At 36.0% G+C, this 20,767-nt stretch overlaps 1 protein-coding gene across 4 annotated transcripts; it reads left to right on the top strand.

Annotated features, from left to right (window-relative positions):
* On the top strand, positions 1 to 15,478 carry LOC149027066 (protein RETARDED ROOT GROWTH-LIKE-like). 4 transcript variants are annotated; one of them, XR_016173965.1, is made up of 9 exons: positions 1 to 502; positions 579 to 690; positions 3,108 to 3,267; positions 4,009 to 4,157; positions 4,258 to 4,409; positions 6,626 to 6,740; positions 6,853 to 7,034; positions 13,980 to 14,366; positions 14,991 to 15,478. XR_016173965.1 is itself a non-coding variant. In XM_089158768.1 (8 exons), the coding sequence occupies exons 1-7, from the start codon at positions 144 to 146 to the stop codon at positions 6,991 to 6,993; spliced, it is 1,188 nt and encodes a 395-aa protein (XP_089014894.1). In that variant the 5' UTR covers positions 1 to 143; the 3' UTR covers positions 6,994 to 7,034; positions 13,980 to 14,897. The 4 variants fall into 4 exon arrangements, 1 of the variants encoding a protein (XP_089014894.1); XR_016173966.1 differs by having other exon boundaries at positions 14,960 to 15,478; XR_016173968.1 differs by lacking the exon at positions 14,991 to 15,478 and having other exon boundaries at positions 13,980 to 14,106; positions 14,238 to 14,896.
* Positions 15,479 to 20,767: the final 5,289 nt, after the last annotated feature.

Raw genomic sequence — 20,767 nt, 5'->3', positions numbered from 1 at the left:
CGCGCTTCCCCCTCTTCATTTTGGTATTCACTGCAACATGTAACCTCAGTAGCAGAAAAGTGAAGCGAAGAGATTGAAGCGGAAAACTAAAATGTCTGAATGAAACGTGGCGAAGCCGTTCGATTGACCAGCATTTGAAGATAATGGTGTTTCGTTTGCAATCTCCTTCTGTAACAAAGTCTTTGGCTGTTGCTAGACAATTCTACTGCAAAAACCCTTGTGCTGCAGCTCCAAGTTATCTTCACTGTCTCTCCCTTGCTGTAACCCTAAATTTTCAGAGAAATTTTATTTCTACGGTAATAAAGCATAGAAATATTGAGTTCAGTTCCGGTCGACTCTCTGTCCTTGTTGTTCGATGCCTCTCATCGACTCCTTCGACGCACTCATTGGACTGGAATGAACCAGTTTACTGCTCCGAGGTTGGCGATGGATACGATAGTAAGGTTGATGAGGCGGATTCGAAGTCGTCCATTTCTGTTAGAGCTTATTTCTTCTCCACAAGGTTGATCTTCCTCATCTGTATGATTTGATTGTATTTGTTATTATTCTCTGAAAGCTCTTTGTGATTTTTGACGCAGTGTCAATTTAAGAGGACTAGTTGATCAGAACAAAGCTAATTTCATTCCACCTAGTTCCCGTATGACCAATTACGTGGTCCTTAGATTTCGAGGCACTAAACTGGATGTAGATGTGAGTTTTCCGTCTTCTTATTCTTAGCCTCTTATCGCAACTCCTTTTGGAAGATTTCTGTGTTGTCGATATCTTTTGAAACAATTACCTAAAGCATAGCCGACGAGTTATGTCAGTTTGTCTATGAAAATCTCGGAAGGGATTTGTCTTTTTTGCTTTTTCCTGTGTAGTTTACTTAAATACTTACTGTATAAGGAGAAGCCGGAAGCGTATTGTGTGAATGATGGTAGTAGTATGCGTAATACATACGTTGGAATTATGGAGAAAGAGTTTGACATGGAAAGCAGCAAAATCCAGATGACTTTTCGCCTGGTCTCTAGTGTGGGAGAAAGGAATAACAAGAACAGTGTGGGGGGATATACATTTGAAGGTTATAGACTTATAGTATTGCTATCATTCGCATGTCTTTGTCTTTATTATAAAAGAAAAGAATCTGACCTTCAACAAAGCAAAAGTACGTTGTGTTGCTATGTGAATGGGGAGAAGGAAATAAATGAGAGAGAATGTGGGAATGGAATCAAACACAGCAGGTAGGTCTCACCACTGCCTAGCCAACATTCATATGTTATTCTCTTATAAAGGGACGGAAAGAGTTTGACACTGAATGAATCAAAGTACAGATTTTATTGCTATCTGTTTTGGGAAGAAAGAAATGACATGTAGCACGTGCTCTACTGGTCTGCGAAGGATCAGTTCCGTTTGTGAAATTTTAAAATTTCATTAAGGTATACACTCCGTAGTTGCAACTTTTATAGCTGGAATAGCTTTGTAACTTTTATAGCTTGAATAGCTTGTTGAACATTCCAGTAAGCTCAAAAATTATCTATTAGATAGATTTGACCATTGTACTCCCATGTCTCCATGTTCATAACCTCTAAGTATTTAGTCTTTGTGATCCATTAGACTTCAAAATAAACCATGTGGGATTCCTTAATAGACAAGGATCCCACCAGATAATCTAGACTCTTGAATTGGAATCTAAACAACTAAAGAAACATGTTGAATTTAAATGACTAAACAACTTGAGACACTATCTAAGGAAGTTCACTTGAAAAATAACTCCTTAGGGCACTTAACCACCAACTATTTAAAATACTACTTCTAATTAAAAGTAAACTTGTAAAAGATTGGGACCGTCTTTGTGCAGGAGTCTTATTGTATCCACAACCTAACCAACTCAAACACAACTCAAATTAAGAAATAAAAACCAATTCAAACTTTAGAAATAAAATGGAACTAATTCTAGCACTGAAAAGAGGGCTAAAAATTGCCATAAATACCCTTACTCGGGGTGTCTTCTAGCTCATGGTGGCTTCTTGGAGCCATCTGGGGGGTCCCACCTAGGGTTTCAGCCAAGGGTTGAACCCATGGTCACATCATCAGATTATTAATATGCTTTTGCAGGTTTGGACATTCGGTTCCTTTGAGTGCATGGGTTGATTTTAATTTGTTATCTAGTTAGCTGATACATTGATTTTATGTTTTAGAATGTATAAACTATACAACATCATCATCACAACTTTTTTTCAATTAAAGTAAAAAAAAAAAAAGAAAAAGATCCTATCGCGACTAAATGGAGTCGGCTACATGGATCCTTGCCTTCCAATCAACTTTATTTGAGGCCATATAGAATATAAGGCCTAAACCATGCATGGCCTTTCTCACCACATCTCCTTAGATTATTTTATTCGTGCTCCTAGCTCTTTTAGTTCCTTTGATCTAGATTAAATTACTCCCTTAGAAGGGCATTTAAAGACCTCCGTTGAATGTGGTCAAGCCAATGACTTTCTCGTAGTGTATCATTTAATGCAATTAATTTAAACCAGCTCTAGCATGATCATTCCTTACTTTGTCCTTCTAGTTTTGCCACTCATCTATCGTAGCGTCCTCATTTCTACTTCATTGAGTTTATCTATTTTATACTTCTTAAGAACCTAACACTTTGCACCATGCATCGTAACTGGTTGTACAATTTTCCAGAATTTTCCTTTGATTGATCACACAAAACTGGGGGTGCACCTTTCCACGTTATTCACATCATCTCTATAACCTTCCTAGAATAAAAACCCATGTGCAACTTTTTTTTTTTCACGCCGTTTATGGCTTTCTTTAGCTTGTCATTTTTGTGTTATCTTCAAACGGGACATAGCCGATCCCATTTATTTGGGACAATGTCGAGTTGAATTTTGTTTATGTCGACCATCATATCTGTGTATCTTTTCTTGTTGTTTCTGATAGTACTGAATGCTATAGTTTTACACATAATTTTGTTACAGTATCTTCTAGAAGCATACATGTATCAATTACTGGCTAGCCGTTAGTACAAGTATATTCTAGTTGCCTCTATACCCTGAACCTGCTGATTATTCCAATACCATCTGAAATGCCTGCTTTACGCGCTTGAGTTCGTATTTCAGGGATCAGACGCTAGCTTAAGTGGGAGTGACTGCTGCTACATGGTGGTTTTTCAGTATGGATCTATAGTATTATTTAATGTTTTTGATCATGATGTTGATGCTTATCTGAAGATTGTAGAAAGGCATGCTTCAGGATTGCTTCCAGAAATGCGAAAGGATGGTGAGCTCTTATAATAGATGGTTTAATCAACTGATATGTTTTTTTACTGTACTTTCTGTTTGTTTTTATGGGTGTGAAGATGTACATAAGGTTTTGCATGTTCTTGTGGTTAGATTGGATTTGGCTACAGATCCAGCTCCTGTTGGCATATATTTTCCCTTGGTTGCATTGTTTTCTTTCATTGTATTTTACCAAATGCTAAAGCCTGGAAGCTATCATGAAGTGAATCAAATAAGCTGCCTCCTCGTCTCTTCCCACTCCTTCATGCAATTTATCTTGATTTTGCCGGGTCAAGCGGGAAAATAGTGAGGTTTCTAGGTTTGGCTTTGTTGAGCTTACCTCTTGGCGTTGTATTTGGTCCATCATTGCCTGATGCTATGTATCCTCTTTCTCTCTGTGCGGCTTTTAGGTTCATTGTATGGCTTGGTGCTACATTTTGAATCCTCTTGGTTCTCTTTGTATTTCCCTCCCCCTTCTTTCCTTTGGTAGTGATTTTTTTTTTATTCAAATAAAAAAAACTGATATTCATATTCATGGCAAGTACGCAGCATTGGAGGTACCGGAATAAATTTCTGGTGATGTTTTTTTCTTCTGAAATCTAGGACTCTTGGTTGGACCAAAATGTTGTTTATTACAATTTATGGATTTGGAATATCTTCACTTCTAGAACAAGCATGAAGTCTGCAGCTGACACATTCAGCAAGTGTCTGTCTTAACTTGATTTTAATGTTGAAATTGTAGAGTATGAGGTGAGGGAGAAGCCAACTTTAAAGACATGGATGAAAGGTGGGTTGGACTACATAATGTTGCAGCAATTAAACATTGATGGAATTCGCACTATTGGTAGCGTGCTTGGTCAAAGTATTGCTCTTGATTACTATGTTCGCCAGGTATATACCTACTTGATCTTTTATTCTCAAGCTGCAAATTTTTTCCTTTATTCATGTGTCTAGACCTGCTTGTAAGTTGTAACATTGTTTCCACTTTCAGGTTGATGGAATAGTTGCAGAGTTCACTGACATAAATCGTGGGATGGAAAAAACTGGCACCTTTACAATGGAACGAAAAAAGCTTTTTCAACTAGTGGGAAAAGCAAATTCAAACCTTGCTGATGTGATTCTTAAACTTGGACTTTTTGAGAGGTGCTCGACATTGTACTGGTGTTGTCTAAAGACTTATTTCATTGTGAAATCTTAGTTGGATAATTTTGAAGGAATACTATGTTTCCTTGTGAATGGCGATCTTCTCTTGCTGTTGCTGTTCTGTGCATGCTGCTGTGCCCTTTACTGTTGCTATTCGGGTGTTTTCTTGCCTGATTTTCTTTGTGCAGGCTCTGTATATTACTGCTGTCTTGGTTGATGAAGATTAATCATCTCTGTTGTTATTGATACTGCTTCTGCTGATTATGATCTAGGATTATCTTGTCCCGTATGCCCTGCTACTGTCTTGCTTTCATGATTTGGATTTTTTGTTATTTTTTATGATCTGGTGCTATTATTGGAGGATCCTCGTAAAGTATCCATTGTTGCTGGGTTACTGATCAGATCTATGCCTTTGAAATTGTTTTTTATTTCTCCTTTCCTTTTTAGAAGCTTGAAGAAAACCTGGGGGTGGGGGGAAGATACAAGAAACAAGGGCTAAACCCAACAAAGCCGAACGGCACTAAGCAAAGCAACACAAGAAACTAAATACAGACTTGGGTTGAATCCTTACTACATATTTGGAATTGATCTGTTCAATAGATTTGGATTGGTTTCTTTTTTTATCTAGCCATCAGAAGTGGTTGTGTTTTTATTCATTATTTTGTAGAATTGTTTCTCCATTGGCACTCAAATTGGATTTTAGCCTGATCAAAGAGCTGGTGCCCACTCAGTACTGCTATATTAGAGTTTTCCTACCCTTACTTCATGCTGGATTGCAGTTTCATTCTCATACTTGCCTTGCTGTTGTGGAATTTTTGGTCTACAATTGGTTTTCTGCTTCTTGTTATAGTTGCTGATATATTGTTCTTCATTTCCTGATCGGCCATTGGATTCCTACTGAACCTTGTGGTATCTTCTACTTTTTACAGTGTGCAGCACTGCAGCATAATCAGATTGCTGTCTGCAATATCTTTGGAATCTTCTTCTCCTTCTCCTGTTTTTATTTTATTTTATTTATTTATTTTTTATTAAAGCTAATGTTTGTAATATATGTGCAGTCAGATTGATTTTGAGACTACTCTGCAATTGGGTATTTTGCCTGATATTGTTCTGCCGCTCCTGGTTTTCATGGTGTTCATACTGTTGATATGGTATAACTGACTTAAGTTGGTGTTTGCTGTCATTTCATTATTGGGGCTGCACAAATTTTTTTATCCCTTAAATTATTTATTTATTGGTGGTGCTACATGTGAGGCAGAGTATCGCCAGAAGAATATTTTTCTGCATTCTTTGCTTGGTTTATTGTAAAAGATTTTTCCCACTGTCTTCATTGTGAAGATTATTTGTTTCTCTCCTCTTTGGTAATTTTCATCTTCTTCTTCTTGTAGGTTTTTTACCATCTTCCTGTTGACAATTATATGTTTGTTTTCTTATTGTGACTTGTTTTTGGCACTTCTTATCTGCCTGGAGTTCTCCTTATTGAAGATTTCTCTCTATTCTTTGTCAGAAGTTCCTTAAGATATCAGAGTCCTGGTCTGTGATGATGACTTGTTTATCTTTTACTGCTGCTATTTGCTGAGATTTTCCTATAATGTTGATCTTCTCTAGGTTTTAATGATGATTGTTCATCTCCTACTGCTCTTGATTTCTGGTCTACAGCTGGTTTTTTTTTCTGCTTGATTTTGTTATCTGGATTTCATGAAGATTCTTCTTCTGTTGCTGCTGCTTGTTTTCTGGTGTGTTTATGGAGGGTTGCGGTTGGGAATTCTCGTGCTGTCCTATTAGTTGATGCCCACCGGCTTCTATGCTGGTTTTATATATTTTAAGTTTGGCTCTGAAGATATCTGTTTTTGTTGTTCCAAGCTGGAGTCGGGAGATATATGTGCTTGAGCTTGAGGGGGCATAATGTGAAATCTATCTTGAAACTGGGAAAGAACCAGTGGGAGATCAATTGGAAAAAGATCGGCGATTAGGGTGAACAAAATCAATAAGAAATTACATTTTTTTTCTTCATGTTCACATATGAAAGCAAAATAAGGAAATGATTTGGCTTCCCACTGACCTGGAAAGCATATATTCTGATCATGTATGTTGGATTAGTGACATCCTGACATGATATTGTTCCACCAGCTAATTTGTCAGACTTTAATGTGCTTTAAATATTTCATTGGTTTATGTGGTCTTGTAACCAATGGATAAAGTTTTGGTTGTTACAGATCAGACATTGCTTGGAAAGATGCTAAGTATGCTCAAATATGGGAGTATCTTAGAGATGAGTTTGAATTAACTCAGAGATTTGCAAGCCTTGATTTTAAGTTGAAATTTGTGGAGGTAACATGGTTTTACTATTTTTTGCTTACTTTTATTCACTTAGACTGACTACTGTCCACAATATTCCCTAATAATATATTCTGTTGAATTTCTTTAAAATTTTTCTATGCAGCATAATATTCGGTTTTTGCAAGAAATTCTTCAAAACAGGAAATCTGATTTTCTGGAGTGGGTCATCATCATATTGATTGGTGCTGAGATTCTCATTTCCATTTATGATATTGCACATAAATCAGCAATTACTTCGCTTTAACGCTTCAAGATGATCAAACCTAAGTGCAGAATTGGTTGAAGGTTAGAAGTGCAGAGTTTTCATTTTGTATAAAATTTTAGCTTCTTTTTGCAGATTCTCTTGCTTGTCTTTTTACACTTGGTCAATGTACTGAAACTAGGACCTGAAATTGGGCATTCAGTAGGATGGCAATAGTATTAGCTCGTGGGAAAAATCTGAATTATGAAAGGTTGATTAGGTTGATTGTGGTCTTTCTTTGTTTATAATGTTGGCATTGTACTCTTACTAGGAGACCTATGTCTGTTACAAGCAATACAACTAACAGTATCAGTTATTAGACTCATAGTAGGAAGCTTTCAAAGAGTCAATGTGTATTACAAGCAATACAAGGGAAGGAATTCAGTAACAATAAGAGACTTAACTAAACTATATGATTACACACATCTCATGATTGGGACATTCACCTTATTGTGACTAATTACAATTGATGAAACCAAGACACCACAGGACATCTAAACACTCCCCTCTCCTAGCTGGAGTATCAAAGGCTCTAGCTTGGAACAACTAGAGTAAATATTTACTGTGTATCCTATGCTGTCTTGAACAGGTATAGCACTTGTTGATGCCAGTATTGACAAAGAGAACTTCATTCTAGTTGAGCAATGTAACTCAAGGACACCAGTCATGAGAGCATGAGAGCAATGGTAAAGAAAATTTTGTGTACAATAAACTCAGCCAACCCTAATTCTGGTTCTAGTAATAATATCAAGTCAACCTCAGGCCTTCTTCTTCTATAAACTAGTGTTTGAAAGAGTGGAATGGACAGCATTGGTGACTGCACCCCACTAACCAAAAAACTAAACTTTGGACATGTTTATTATTTTTTTGGGGAACTGGTAGCTTTATATCAGGGGGTTGGGACTAACACATATACCACCAGGGAGAGTTGACTTGTTTGCTAAGAGGTGTTGGTTGTTGCCAATTGAGCAACCTTTTGATGGCGAGGACCGGATATAGCTCTGGCGGTATTTAGCAAACGAAGTCCTGATCCTGTATCTGAGTACAGAAAACGGAGAGGATAGAACACGATGGAAGAAATCTAGTCCACATTAGATTCAATATTTCAATTGTGGTCCTCCTGCCTTTGTGTATTTTTTTGAATGTCAGCTTGACGAAAACCAGGATCTAGGCTAGTGGTATAAAGGTAATTTCCCTAGATTTAGGTTTGCCTAGGAAATTCCAACAAAGGGGAAGGGTGAAACAGGGGTTTAGGACCTTTAGGTTATTCTAAGCCTCTAAAGCCCTGCTGTATGTGGTAATTCAGATCTGATGCTTATCAAACTTAGGGTTTCAGAAGCTTTTAAAATTCTGCAGAATTCTTCCAACGAAGAAGATGAAGTGCAGGATTTTAGAACTTAAGAAAAATAAGGTTAAAGAAGAAGGGAACTGTAGGATAATTCCTAAAGGGTGATATGACCTAACTGGAGTGAATAGGGAGGTTTATGTGGTTGGGTAAAGGAAGCTTCAGGGGGTGGGTTCTAGGGTAGCCATAGGGAAGAAGGCGAAGTGGGGGAGCTGTGGTTTTAGGGAAGAGTTGGAGGAGGGGTCTAATAGGGTTGTGGGAGGGTAGGGGAGAGACTGGGGAAGTTGTGGGGTCTGGGAATACTGCTACACAGGTGAGGCAGCAAGGACGGGGGTAGGGAAGTTGCACAGAACGGGGGAGGGGCAGGGTATGGGTGCGATGGCTTAAGGGAGGTGGTGAAGGGGTGGGGGTAGCTCTGTACTTGGGCTGCTGGGAATGGGTGAGGGCTACTGGTTAAAGGCTTGAAGACTGCCGTCAACTTTATTGCTGTGATTGAATGTTTGAATACTTGAATAATGCAGTTGATGATTGCATGCAGAAAAGTAGAATGCTCAACTTGACAACTGCAGGGGAATCCACACCTTGGCAATAAATACTCAATGATCTTTATTCATCAATCTAAAACTGAATATTGCATTGCATGAATAGGTTATTTATAGCCTTAAAACAAAAGACTGATTGAGGTCAGGAATCACTAACAGATAAGGATCCCAACTCTTGACCAAAACATTCAAAATGGAATCAAATTACTACAAGACCTCAACCCTTAGATTGAGATCTTACTAAAACACACTTTAATTTAATCTTAAAAGCACATGGTTAACTGTTTGCAAAATAAAATAACCGCAAGCGCACAGTATCGTGTAGCTAACGGGTCGATCTCAGGGAGATATGCCACCTAGAATTCAATTTCTTAATGGTAATGCGAGAGTGGAATGATTCAATTTTGTTAACTAATTAATTAAACTAAACCAACGATCCTAATCCATACATCTAATGCAATCGAATTAAGACGAAAAATAAAGCAAACATAACCAACACATAAATAAAAGGTAGGAAAAAAAATGCAAACCATAAAAATAAAAGGGAAGTGATCCGAGTGTTAGCTCTGGATCGAGGGAAGGGAAGTATAATTATAATGACTTTGACCGTGGACCGTTTGCCGTAGCTTACAGTCCACCGATCGGGGGAAAGAATATTAGAGAAAAAGAAATTACAAAAAGGAAATAACAGAAAGTAAATAACAAAGCAATAAACAAAGCAATAATATCAAAAGGGAAACCTTAACCAAAGAGAGGTACGATTGTAAGCATCTTTGATCAAGGACCCAGGGGGAAGGGAGAACAATAAATAAATGCTGAAATTAAATCCTAAATTAAGAATACGGAGGGGTAGATAAAAGCGGGAATGGAGGGGGGAGAGAAGATTATTGAAGAATGTTACTTACTTGCATCTTTGAATCTCCAAAAAAAAAAAAAAACTTGAACAACCGATTCGAATCTCAACCAACCCTAATAACCAGATCTAGAATAATCTAGATCTGCAATTGCTAGACCCAGAGAGAAAGTGAATCCTCAAACTTGAAACTTGAACTTGAACTTGAAATTGCATTAATAAAAATAAAGGAAATACACTTGCATCAAATAAATTACACAACTTCAATCTTCCTTACAAAACATTAAAACTTAAACATTCAATCTAGAATTAGAACCCACAAATTAATCAAAGAACTAGAGAAAACCTAGAACAAGCTAGAGAGAATAGAAGGTGCAAGACTTAAATAAACTAAAGAGAAAAATAAAGTGTAAACTAGACCTAAGAGGAGAGGTAATATTTATAGAAGAAGGAGAAAAATTTACAAAAAAGGAAATAAAATAATAATACATAATAATAATACTAATAATACTAATAAGAGTAAAATAGAAAAAGAAAAACAATTAAAGAAAGAGCACAATTCGTTAGAAATAAAAAGAGAGAAAAAGAGAGAGAGAGAATGGAGAAAAAGAAAAAAAATAGTAGTACGTGAGGAGTAAAAGTGGAGAGAAAGAATAATAAAATAAATAAATAAATAAAAAAAAAACTTAACTTTGACTTACACGTAGAGAATGTGGAGAAGAAAGAGAAAGAGTGGAAGAAGGAAAGAAAAAAAAAAAAACTTTTAGAAAAGTGATTTTAGGTTAATTAAGGAAAAAGAATAAAATAAAATAGTGAAAAGAATAGAAAGTGGGGAGAGAGAGAAAATTAATTAGAGAAATAAATAAAAATACAATAAAATAAAATCATCTAGAAAATCTATAAAATAAATAAAAAATTCTAATCTTTGACTACTCGTGGGACCCATACATTCTTTCAATTACAATTAAAAAAAAAAAATCCTAATCTAATTTTATAAGATATTCTGGAGTTGGTCCACAATCGCATCTTTAGCCCATCATGCTCCAAATCAGGCCCCTTTGCGCACTTGAGAATTTGAACGGACCTCTTGACGTGTAAAAATGGCATGTTTCATACCCAAAACTCCGAATATTCGCTTAAGTCCTACAAATTCATAAAATCTGCAAAAGCAACATAAACCCAATGTAACTCCACTAAAAGTGTGTAAAATGCATGCTTTATGTCCTAAGATTTCACACATAAATGTGCTGATCAGTAACTAAGATAACTTAGGACTCAAGCAACAACTCTAACTCAAAATAGAACTCTCTATGCAAAACAAACTCCTAAAAGATAAGAAACCCCTTGGATGAGGAATCTTATCTTATCCATAACTTGTAATGAACTTGGACTCTTCATAACTCAAAATTTACTAACCCAAATAAAAGAATAAAATTAGATCCGTAACCCTTGGATCGAGGGGATTCAATCTAGACCCATATTGAGCCCTAGAAGGCTTGGAGAATGACCAAAATGCCCTTGGGGGAATTCGGCCAGCTTTGGATTGGGTTCTTTGGTCTGACCTTTGGGCCCAATTATTATTATTATTAGTTTTTTTTTTTTTTTTGGGGGGGGGGGGGGTGTTAAACCATGTTCATATCACATCTATTAGAATCTTAGTGAGAAATGTGGAGAGTCAATATTTAATTACGAAATAGATCCACACTGGTGCTCCCATGTGTAGCTCACTTCTCAGTGTTTCAGGGCCTATTCAATGGCCCCTATCAGATCTCAATGGCCACAACATGCAGAGTCAACATTTAGTTACAAAATAGAAGGAATGGAATTAAAATAACACTAGATTAATAACTAACTACATGCTTGAACACATATCTTGATTGGGACCCTCCCAGTTGGTGACTATTTACAAGGATGAAATGAAGATATCACAGGGCATCTCAACTGTCAATTTTTGGTACATCCTCTGGCAAAACTCTAATATAGAAATGTGTTGTTGCTCGAGGTATCATTTTAGTTTATTATGAATTTGCAAATACTCAATATTTTAAAGCAAAAAATCCTACTACTTTGAAGGAAACTGGGGAAAAGCACTTGCATTTTGCATGAAAAATCTGCATTACATTTATCAATTGCATTCTTCTTCTTCCCCCCCCCCCCTTTTGGGTCCAAATCAACTGCATTCACTGTACTGATGGTGTGCTTCTTTTTTTCCTTAGCTCTTTGTACTTCACTTTTTTGGTTTTTATTTATTTGCTTTCCTTTTTTTTTTTTTTACTTATTATTTATTGTTTTTTTTTGGGTAATTGCTTACTTTTGGGGTTTTATTAGTTTTGTAGCACATTAAAACTGGAAAAGTGCTGTGTCCAGGAGCTTGACCTATACTGGTGCTCCCATGTGTATCTCTCTCTTCTCAGTCCTCACCATGTAAAAGACACCTCTATCTAAGGGTGTCAATTCGGTACCGAAACTGTCTAACAGTACCGATCCGCGCCGTTTAAAACGTATCGTACCGCATCGTTTCAAATTCGGTATGGTATGTACCGAAAACCGTTTTCTGAATTTGGTACGGTACGATTTTGGTATGAGGATAGTACCACATACCGTACCGCAAAACCAAATACCAAAACCGAATTTCATACCGTATTTGGGTTATTTGGGTAATTTTCTCTTTCAACTTATAACCCAAACATTTAGCTTTAGCCTTTAGTTCCATGCAATTTAGAGCTTCATTTTGTTTATTGGGCTCCAATTGTCACAAGCTTGGTGGTACACTTGTACTTTTGTATCTCTAATTCTCTATTAATGGTTGCTGGTTAGAGCTTTCTCAGGTAGTTTCATGGATTTTACACTCTTGGCAAAGCCTCACTTGACAAAGTTGATTCTAGGTTAACGCAAATGCCCAGCTAGCCCAACCCAATTTTGTCGCAACCTTAAAAATGGAAAATCGGTATAGGTGTAGAATCTAGGCATAAGAATGTTGAAGATACCAATACTTTTGTATTGCATTGCAATAAAACGATCAATTTATTTTATACTAATTCCAACCGATCTCCTGTAGTATTTTATGATGAAACAAAAGCAAGTTCAAGGTAATCTATATATGTGGGGTTTGTGGGAGTAAAACTTAACATTATGATGAGAAAAATAGACTTTCTCATACCGAATTTATGCCGTACCAAATACCGAACCTTGCCGTTTTTTCATACCGATTTTTTACTGAAATCATACCGCACCGCTTTTTAAAATACCGTTTCCATACCGTACCGTATAAATTCGGTATGGTACGGTTTTGGTAAGAGGTTTTCAAAGTCGATACCGTACCATACTGTACCGAATTGACACCCTTACCTCTATCCTTTTTTTAGGGGGCTACTCGGAAACCCCTGACGGATCTCAATGGCCATGGCTGATCTTGGCCAGAATTTTCATTCTTGGGTTTTTTGTATGGATGGATAGTTATGGATCACCGAGATAGTTGATGTTTTGAAAATTACTCCTGGCAGCAGAAGTTTCTAGTTTCGAGATGATGATGGCAATTCTGGCCATTGGATGGGCAGGTCATGGTGTGGATAGGGTTCGCATAGTTTCAGCTTAAACTCTAATTATTTCCCTCCATTTTGATGGCATTACATTTGCATCCCCCATTAGGTATTCCGTATTTCCATATGCATTCTTTTCCAATGCACCTTTGTAGTCATGGCTATGTTGGTAGTTTGGTTGGCTTCTAGTTTATGTGGATCAGATTGAAACTTGAAATGTGGGAAGGGATTTTGTGGTCTGTTTAACAATAAGATTGAGTCCTGAATTGTGTATTCACAGGTACGATTTCATAGATCACCTAAGGTAACAAACCCATAACAATTCTTGACTGATATTACCTATCTGTTTTTTGGGTAATACAGATTGCTTATCACTTACTGTAGCTTGGTCATTTTGTTGGTTAGCATGTAAATGACTAAATGACTTATTAATGAAGGGGTCCTTTGGTTATGCTGGGCAGTTTCAAAGATCTTCGCATCTTCTGGCTTTTATTGGGGAGTCAATAGTTATTACTGTTAATATCTTTTCTGTCACTTTTTTTCAGTAGGCTAACAGCTAATCCATTTCTCTTTTGGCTTGATAGATCTCCTAATTCCATATATTTCTCCATTTCTACAGTTTTCAGTTCTCTATAAGAATAATTTGCTATTCCTATGTCAATTATTTCGAAGTTTACCTCTAGCATGATCATTTTGCGGATGAATTCCAGGATATTGCCAGAGGATTATTGGAAGGGGCTTCTGGATTTTTTTTGTGATCAATGTATTTCAACAGTGATGAAAGCTGAATTTTTGTGCGTTGCCAAATCAGCTATCCTTTGTATAAGTAAATCCTGGGTAAGAAAGAAACAACGGAAAGCTGGGGTAGTTTTTAGAATAAATTTCAGGGGTGTAAATGTAGTAGTTTTAAATTTAGGTAGCATCAATGCTTTAAAACATTACTCAAAAGGGGGTTAATGGGAATGCAGATTTGTCAGCTACCATTGAAGGAGATTCTTGAAGTGGCTCGAAGCAACCCATGAAGTATAAGCTGTGAAACTAATGGTACAAGGAATGGATGATAACTGAATAAGATCACACGTTGGCCCAGCAAGAAGGTGAGAGTCAGCTGTCTGATTTCACATTAACTAGATCAATTGGTTTCCAAAATATTGTTGCACTAGGCAACCACTCTTAATGGTTTATAATGTTTTCATCATTTTCTTACCCAATATTAGTATATTCTGTTAATTTTGATATGAAAAAAGAATGCTTTTCTGCCCCATTTTACATACATGAATTAATTGAAACTTGGTGCACTCCTTTCAAAATAAAAAACGTATAGATAAAATATAAATGATCGGTTGCACTTAATGGTTAAACTTTTAAATATTTGTTGGGTAATTTTCATTTGGATTCCTGGAGGTTTGTCTTAGCCTCTAATGTAATTTCTAGTCCCAAAGATTTGCCTCCCTTCGTGGTTTTCAGAAAAGCTAATTAAGGAAAATTAGTTATTTTTATGCCTAAATTGCCTTTATGTTTTTTTCTATTTTTTCCCAACTTGGTCACATCTTAGACACACCATCAGGATTGCATGTGAGGACTTTATATATAAATAGAAATTGCTTATTTCACAAGACTTTTATTAATCTTTATAAATTTACAAAATGGACTCCTTAAGTGACATCCTCTAATTGACTCCAACTACCAGATTTGTTGAAAATCTCTTTCGGGTTCTACAGGATCAGTTTACGAGTGGATTATGGAGGCAATGATGGATGGAAGTGTTAATGTGGCTCTGCCTGCTTGAAGAAGATTTGCCGCTGCGATGAAGAGATTGGTGGTTGCGTTGCTTCACTGGGGGTTGAAACAACCACGATTGAGGTAGATTTTGCAATTCAGTAACGTTCAGAACGAAATTGCTTCAGAAAAACAACGCTCTCCCCTTTAAACCTCTTAACAAGGATAATGAAAGCCGCTCCAAGGGTAATACTCGATCTAAAGCATCAAAAACAAGAAAAAGGAATCATAGCAAAATTGTTTTGGTGACCCATAACGATCCTGAGCCTAGTGGGTTTAGGCTTGCGCTTGTTAACTAGAGGCTTTTTGATGTTTTGGATCTGGTAGTCAAAGCCGATGGCAGGGGATGTCACTTATGGAGTTCAATTTATAAATTTAAAAAGAATTGAGAGAAGTCATATGAAACAAGTAACATATATATATTGGTCCTCTATGCTTGACCACATTCGGGAAAAAATTTTCAATTTTGGAAAGACCAGCTCCTCTCTTTTGCTGGTCGTGTGATTCTAATTCGCTCTGTTCTCCAATCTTCATCTCTCTATTGGTGTGATATTTTTCCTCTTTTCAAATCCACCATCTAGACCATGGAATCTCTCTTCTTTACTTCTTTGAAAGGGCCAAGAAACCTCCCGTTTTCTTTGCCCTATCAGTCGGTCTACCATTTGCTGGTCGAAATCTGAAGGAGGTCTTGACATCTGTAGGATTTATGATGTGAACTTGGCCTGCCTGCTTCAAGCTCATCAAGAAAATTGCCTCCAAGCATGATTTTATTTGGATTTCCTGGGTTCACTCATACCTCCTCAAAACGGATTCAATCTGGACTGTCCCGACCCTTTCCTCTTTGTCCTGGATATGGAAAAAACTCTTATCTCTGTGGCCGCGTGCTCTTATTGGTATTTCTATTCAAATATCTTCTGGATCCTCCCCTTCCTTCTGGCTTGATCCCTTGCATCTGATAGGTATTTTGTTATCCCTTATTGGTCCCCAAGTTGTTTATGATTCCTACATCTCCAAAGCTACCCCTCTCTCCTCTTACATCTCTAGTGGCACTTGGTCCCCCCTCCTCCTGTCCTATTCTCACACAAGTTTGGAAGTGCCTCATTTCCCTCTCATCTATTGTTTCATATACCCCTATCTGATCGCAATCCCAAACCAATACCTTCGTCACCACCTTTGCTTGGAACCTCCTTAGATCCACCTCCCCCTATCCCTTGAGCCCCTCTAGTTTGGTTCAAAGGTTACATCCCTTGCCATTCCTTCACCCTTTGGAGATCCCTCAACTTAGCCCTCCCCACCCAATCTTTCCTCATTAGTCGCCACATCCCTACCAGTCCAAGTTGTATCCTGTGTTGGAATAGTGTTGAAGACCTTGACCACCTTTTTTCTCCTATCCCTTCTCTAGGTCTATCTGAAGTTTAGCATTTGTTTATATTTGGCCTAGATCGAGACGTGCTTATAGTTTTGCTAGAGATTGGAATTGGGTCTTAAGAACTTCTCTAGTTTCTCGGTTTGTGACCTAGTGGGGAAGCTAGTCTTTTTAGTTATTGTTTATCACTTGTGGCGGGAACGCAACATGAGAAGATGAACCTCCAAATCTAGATCCCGAATCTTGATTTGGAATGCCATCTATTTTGATTTTTTTTAGGCTATCTTCTATTCCCCACTCCCCTTGTTTCTGATTCTCCATGAAATAAGTTGATTGTTAGTGTCTGGAGTCTTAGATCCTCGCTTCAATGGCTCCTTGACTGTTTGTTTTGTCCTCCCCCCTTCCTTTTTTCTTCCCCTTTTGTATTTTTCTTTGTTTTTGTTCTTTGATATAATTTTTATTCATCCAAAAAAATTCCTCAAATTTTCATTTATAATGGTCAGATTAGTTTTTGTACACATGACATGATCTGATGGTGTCTTTAAGACGTGGCTATGTTGGACAGAAATAGAAAAAAAAACACAGGACAATTCGGGCATAAATATAACTATTTGTCCTTAATTAGCTTTTACTTTTCTGAAAACCATAGAGGAGACGAATAAAAGATTCCTTTTTTTCCTGGACTGCAAATAACCTATAAGACAAACCTCTAGAGGGATAAAAAGGCCATTATACCAGTTAACTTATGTTGTATTTGAAGTCTTTCTCCACCTCTTTCGTTTTCTCAATTCTCCCTCGCCTTACGTTTAGTGTTGGTGTTGGCCTCATTTTTCTCCTTTCCAACGCCATTTCTCCCTCTGGTGCCATTGTCAATCAATACTCTAGCTTCTTCTTCGATGCTGCAAATGTCTCTATCTACCCACCCACTCATCTCGATCGAATTTGACACTCGCTTCAATGCTGAATTCAATGATCGTGATGCTACTCATACTGACATCGATTTGAAAAAAAACATTGAATCCATTGTGACACACACCGTTGATTATCTTTTCTAACTTTCTTTTTGTCAAAGTCTGAAACACCATTGATTTTCATGATTCCACCACTACAAGTCCTGTTTCTCTTGATAATATATTTCAATTCTTGACCACTCATAGGTCCACTAAAGATATAGTAATGAACTCTCCTTTTTTTTTTTTTGGTCGAAAAATATAATACATTTTTCATGGTAAAAGAAATCAACAATCTACATTTTACTAACATTCAAATATCTATTCCGTATATTGAACAATAAATGCATATGGTGCTTGTGTGGTTATGATTTGAAAGGGGATGCACGGAAAGGGAGAGAACATGCATTATTTCTTGAATAAGTATATGGCAACATTTTTGCATTAAATGATAGATCCTCTACTTGGGCTTAGACGTTTTTTCTCTTTTTTTGAAAAAAAGAAAAACTAAAAAGAAAAACAAAGGGTTAGAGAATTTGCAATAGTATAACAAATATTTTATCAATGCTTAAGTCTGTTATTATGTTAAAAGCTGGTTGGGTGATGCGCTTTCATTTTGGCATGATCCATGGATTTCACCTATACTTTGCTTATTCTCTTCCTAATTTTCTGTGTATACATAATTCTTTGAACTAGTTGCATTTTAAAGATCAAGGTATTTGGCATATTTCCTTATCTTGTAATTATGCTAACATGTTCATGCATCTGAACCTTTGGGACTCATAACCAAATTCTTGAGTGCTGATTCTTTTCTTGATTTATTCATCAATAGTTGTCATGAATTCTCTTGGAAAAGAAGATTTAATCTATATCTATATTTTGAAAATTTAATCTATATCTATATTTTTGGTTATTTCTCTTACTTAATTTACATGTGAAATACCACTATTTGGCCCCCTTACAATTCTTGACCACTCATGGGTACAAATGTCATTCTTAATTATGGTTTTCATTAAATTCCTAGTTGTTAAATTCTAATTAAAAACTAATTCACGATCCATGAATTTCTCCCTATATATTCTCATATATTTTCATTCATATTTCTTCTCTCATGACTCTCCTCTTTTATTCCTATTTTTTCTCTCTTCTTTTCTTCACACTTCTAACAAAATAGTGGAGTAGTTAGCAAATATTCCACAGTTATCAGGTATTCATTATCTCTTTTTCAAATTATTCCTCTCTCTCTCTCTCTCTCTCACATACTCACTATTTTATTAATATTCTTTTCATAAAATATAAAATTTTTTCCGTTATTCTTTCTTTCTCCTAAATTTTTTATTCTACTAATAGCAATTAATTCAACCATTGATTTTATCATATCTAATCAAAATCATTCATTTTTTTTTTAATTCTAAAATTTTCTCCTAAAATTTCATTTCCTATTAATGGAAATATAAATCTCGTTTAAGATTTCAGCCATCAATTTTATCATATCTAATCATAATCATTTTATTTTATTTTTGAATCCTTAAACTTTCTCATAAAGTTCCAATTCCTACTAATAGCAATTAAATTTTAAGATCTTTTAAAAATTTTCTCCCACAATTTTAGCCCTTACTTTATTTTAATATATTTTTTATAGTTTACTTATAAATTGTGGGACCCACTATGGGTCCATCATTAGCCCATTGGTCCACGTATATTTGGCCCCCTAACTTTCAATCGTGGCTCCGTTATTTTACTCTGTTATCTTTTTAAGTCCATTCCCTATAATTGGTTGTCTAGACATTTGGAGTTTGTTTTTGTTGACTTGATTCTTTGATAGACTCAAGGTAATTTAGTATGGTTGTATTACTTGATTTCGTTTTAATATTATCTCTTTTCTTTTCAGAAAAAAATATTTTTTTTCTATCATTAAAAAAAAACAGGAATAGAGAGACTAATTCTTGCATCACTCGAAACCATGAATTGAAATGATGACATTCTTTATGGTCCCCAGTTTTGAACTTTTGAATTCGATCAAATGTCTTCCATTCCTTGTAATTTTAATACTAACAAAATTGATCCATTATAAAATCATTACCTTATTTAATAATTAAAATTTCATAGTTAATCCTATAAAAATAATTCTAACGTTCTCTCTACCTGAAATGAATTAATAATGAACTCTGAAATGATTTGATGCTCGTGTACATTTTTTCAGTATTAATTAAAAGGTTCGATTTGTAATAGATTTCAAATCCATATTCCACAGTGAATTTTTATTTAATTACTTAATAAATTTCCTATTCTATTTTGCTAGATAACAAATTAAATAATTATTGATTTTTCAAATCCACGTTGCTTTTAACATTCCTCTCAATCCAACTGAAGCTTCAATAAGACTTAATTATTATTAATACATTTTCACTTGATAATGAGAACTTCTTCGTAAACCGTAAACCGACAAAGATGGATAATTTATACATACTTAGTGCGAGGTACATCTCGCATATTGAGCTTATAGGACAAAAAATAGTGTATCATGATTCGTATATATAAGAGTAATGTATGTATCACTCGTGCTTATTATAATTATATTATTTTTTCGCTAAACAAGATCAGTGACAATGACAACATCTATTTGGACTTGTATTTTAATCATTTCCTTCACTTTGTTAAAAAAATAAAGATTCCAATCCAACCGATGAAATTTACCGACAACATCTATAATTTTTTTTCTTATAAAATCCAATAATTCCAATTAAAGAATGGGTATCTTTCCATCAATCCATCCCCTATAGTTTTTCTTTGGCTTCAGGTGTTTAATTATCCTTTAATTTTATTATTATAATTTCTAAAAAAAGATTATCTTTCATCTTTTAATTATGATTATCGATATCCAACTGGAAAGCAACGTTTGTTTCTCAACCAAACACAGGCGCGGACAATACGAGGTGGCTGACGTGGCCGAATAACCACTTCTTGCCAACAGCTTCTCGCCTTTCACCATTCCCCTTCGCTACACTCCACCAATCCTTGTGCTCCACGTGTCAGTACACTATTTTTGGCTCCATGCGCCAGTCGTGGAAGGAATCATTCCCAAAACCAACGCGTTCACACTAGCACAAACACCGAAATTTTTTGCCACAAATTCAAGTGTGCCGATAATACATAAATACCCTCATTAGAGGTTCAGGGATCCGCTAACGGATACCGGAAAAAGGTGGAAAGATGAGGTATTTTAGTAATTCAAAAACAGTAACTTTGTTTGATACGGATTTTCAAGGGATTGAATTAAAATTGCCACCAAACACGAGGAATGCAGCTCAAAAGATCCGGTAGTCAAGCAAGATCTGAGGCGTTGAATGTTCAAGCGACGTATGTGATCCAACGGCTCGTATGAAGTTCCTAGAAACTTCTC

Source organism: Hakea prostrata, chromosome 1 (assembly GCF_041222555.1).
Source record: "Hakea prostrata isolate BN-2017 chromosome 1, UWA_Hpros_2, whole genome shotgun sequence".
Classification (NCBI taxonomy): domain Eukaryota; kingdom Viridiplantae; phylum Streptophyta; class Magnoliopsida; order Proteales; family Proteaceae; genus Hakea; species Hakea prostrata.
The sequence above is the reverse complement of the archived record's forward strand: the minus strand, read 5'-3'. Positions and strand labels throughout refer to the sequence as shown.

Coding starts and splice junctions, on each gene's coding strand:
- LOC149027066 (XM_089158768.1), top strand. CDS start 144: ATGGTGTTTCGTTTGCAATCTCCTTCTGTAACAAAGTCTTTGGCTGTT. Junction 4,410..6,625: donor AAACTTGGACTTTTTGAGAG/GTGCTCGACATT, acceptor TGGTTGTTACAG/ATCAGACATTGCTTGGAAAG. Junction 6,741..6,852: donor TTAAGTTGAAATTTGTGGAG/GTAACATGGTTT, acceptor TTTTCTATGCAG/CATAATATTCGGTTTTTGCA.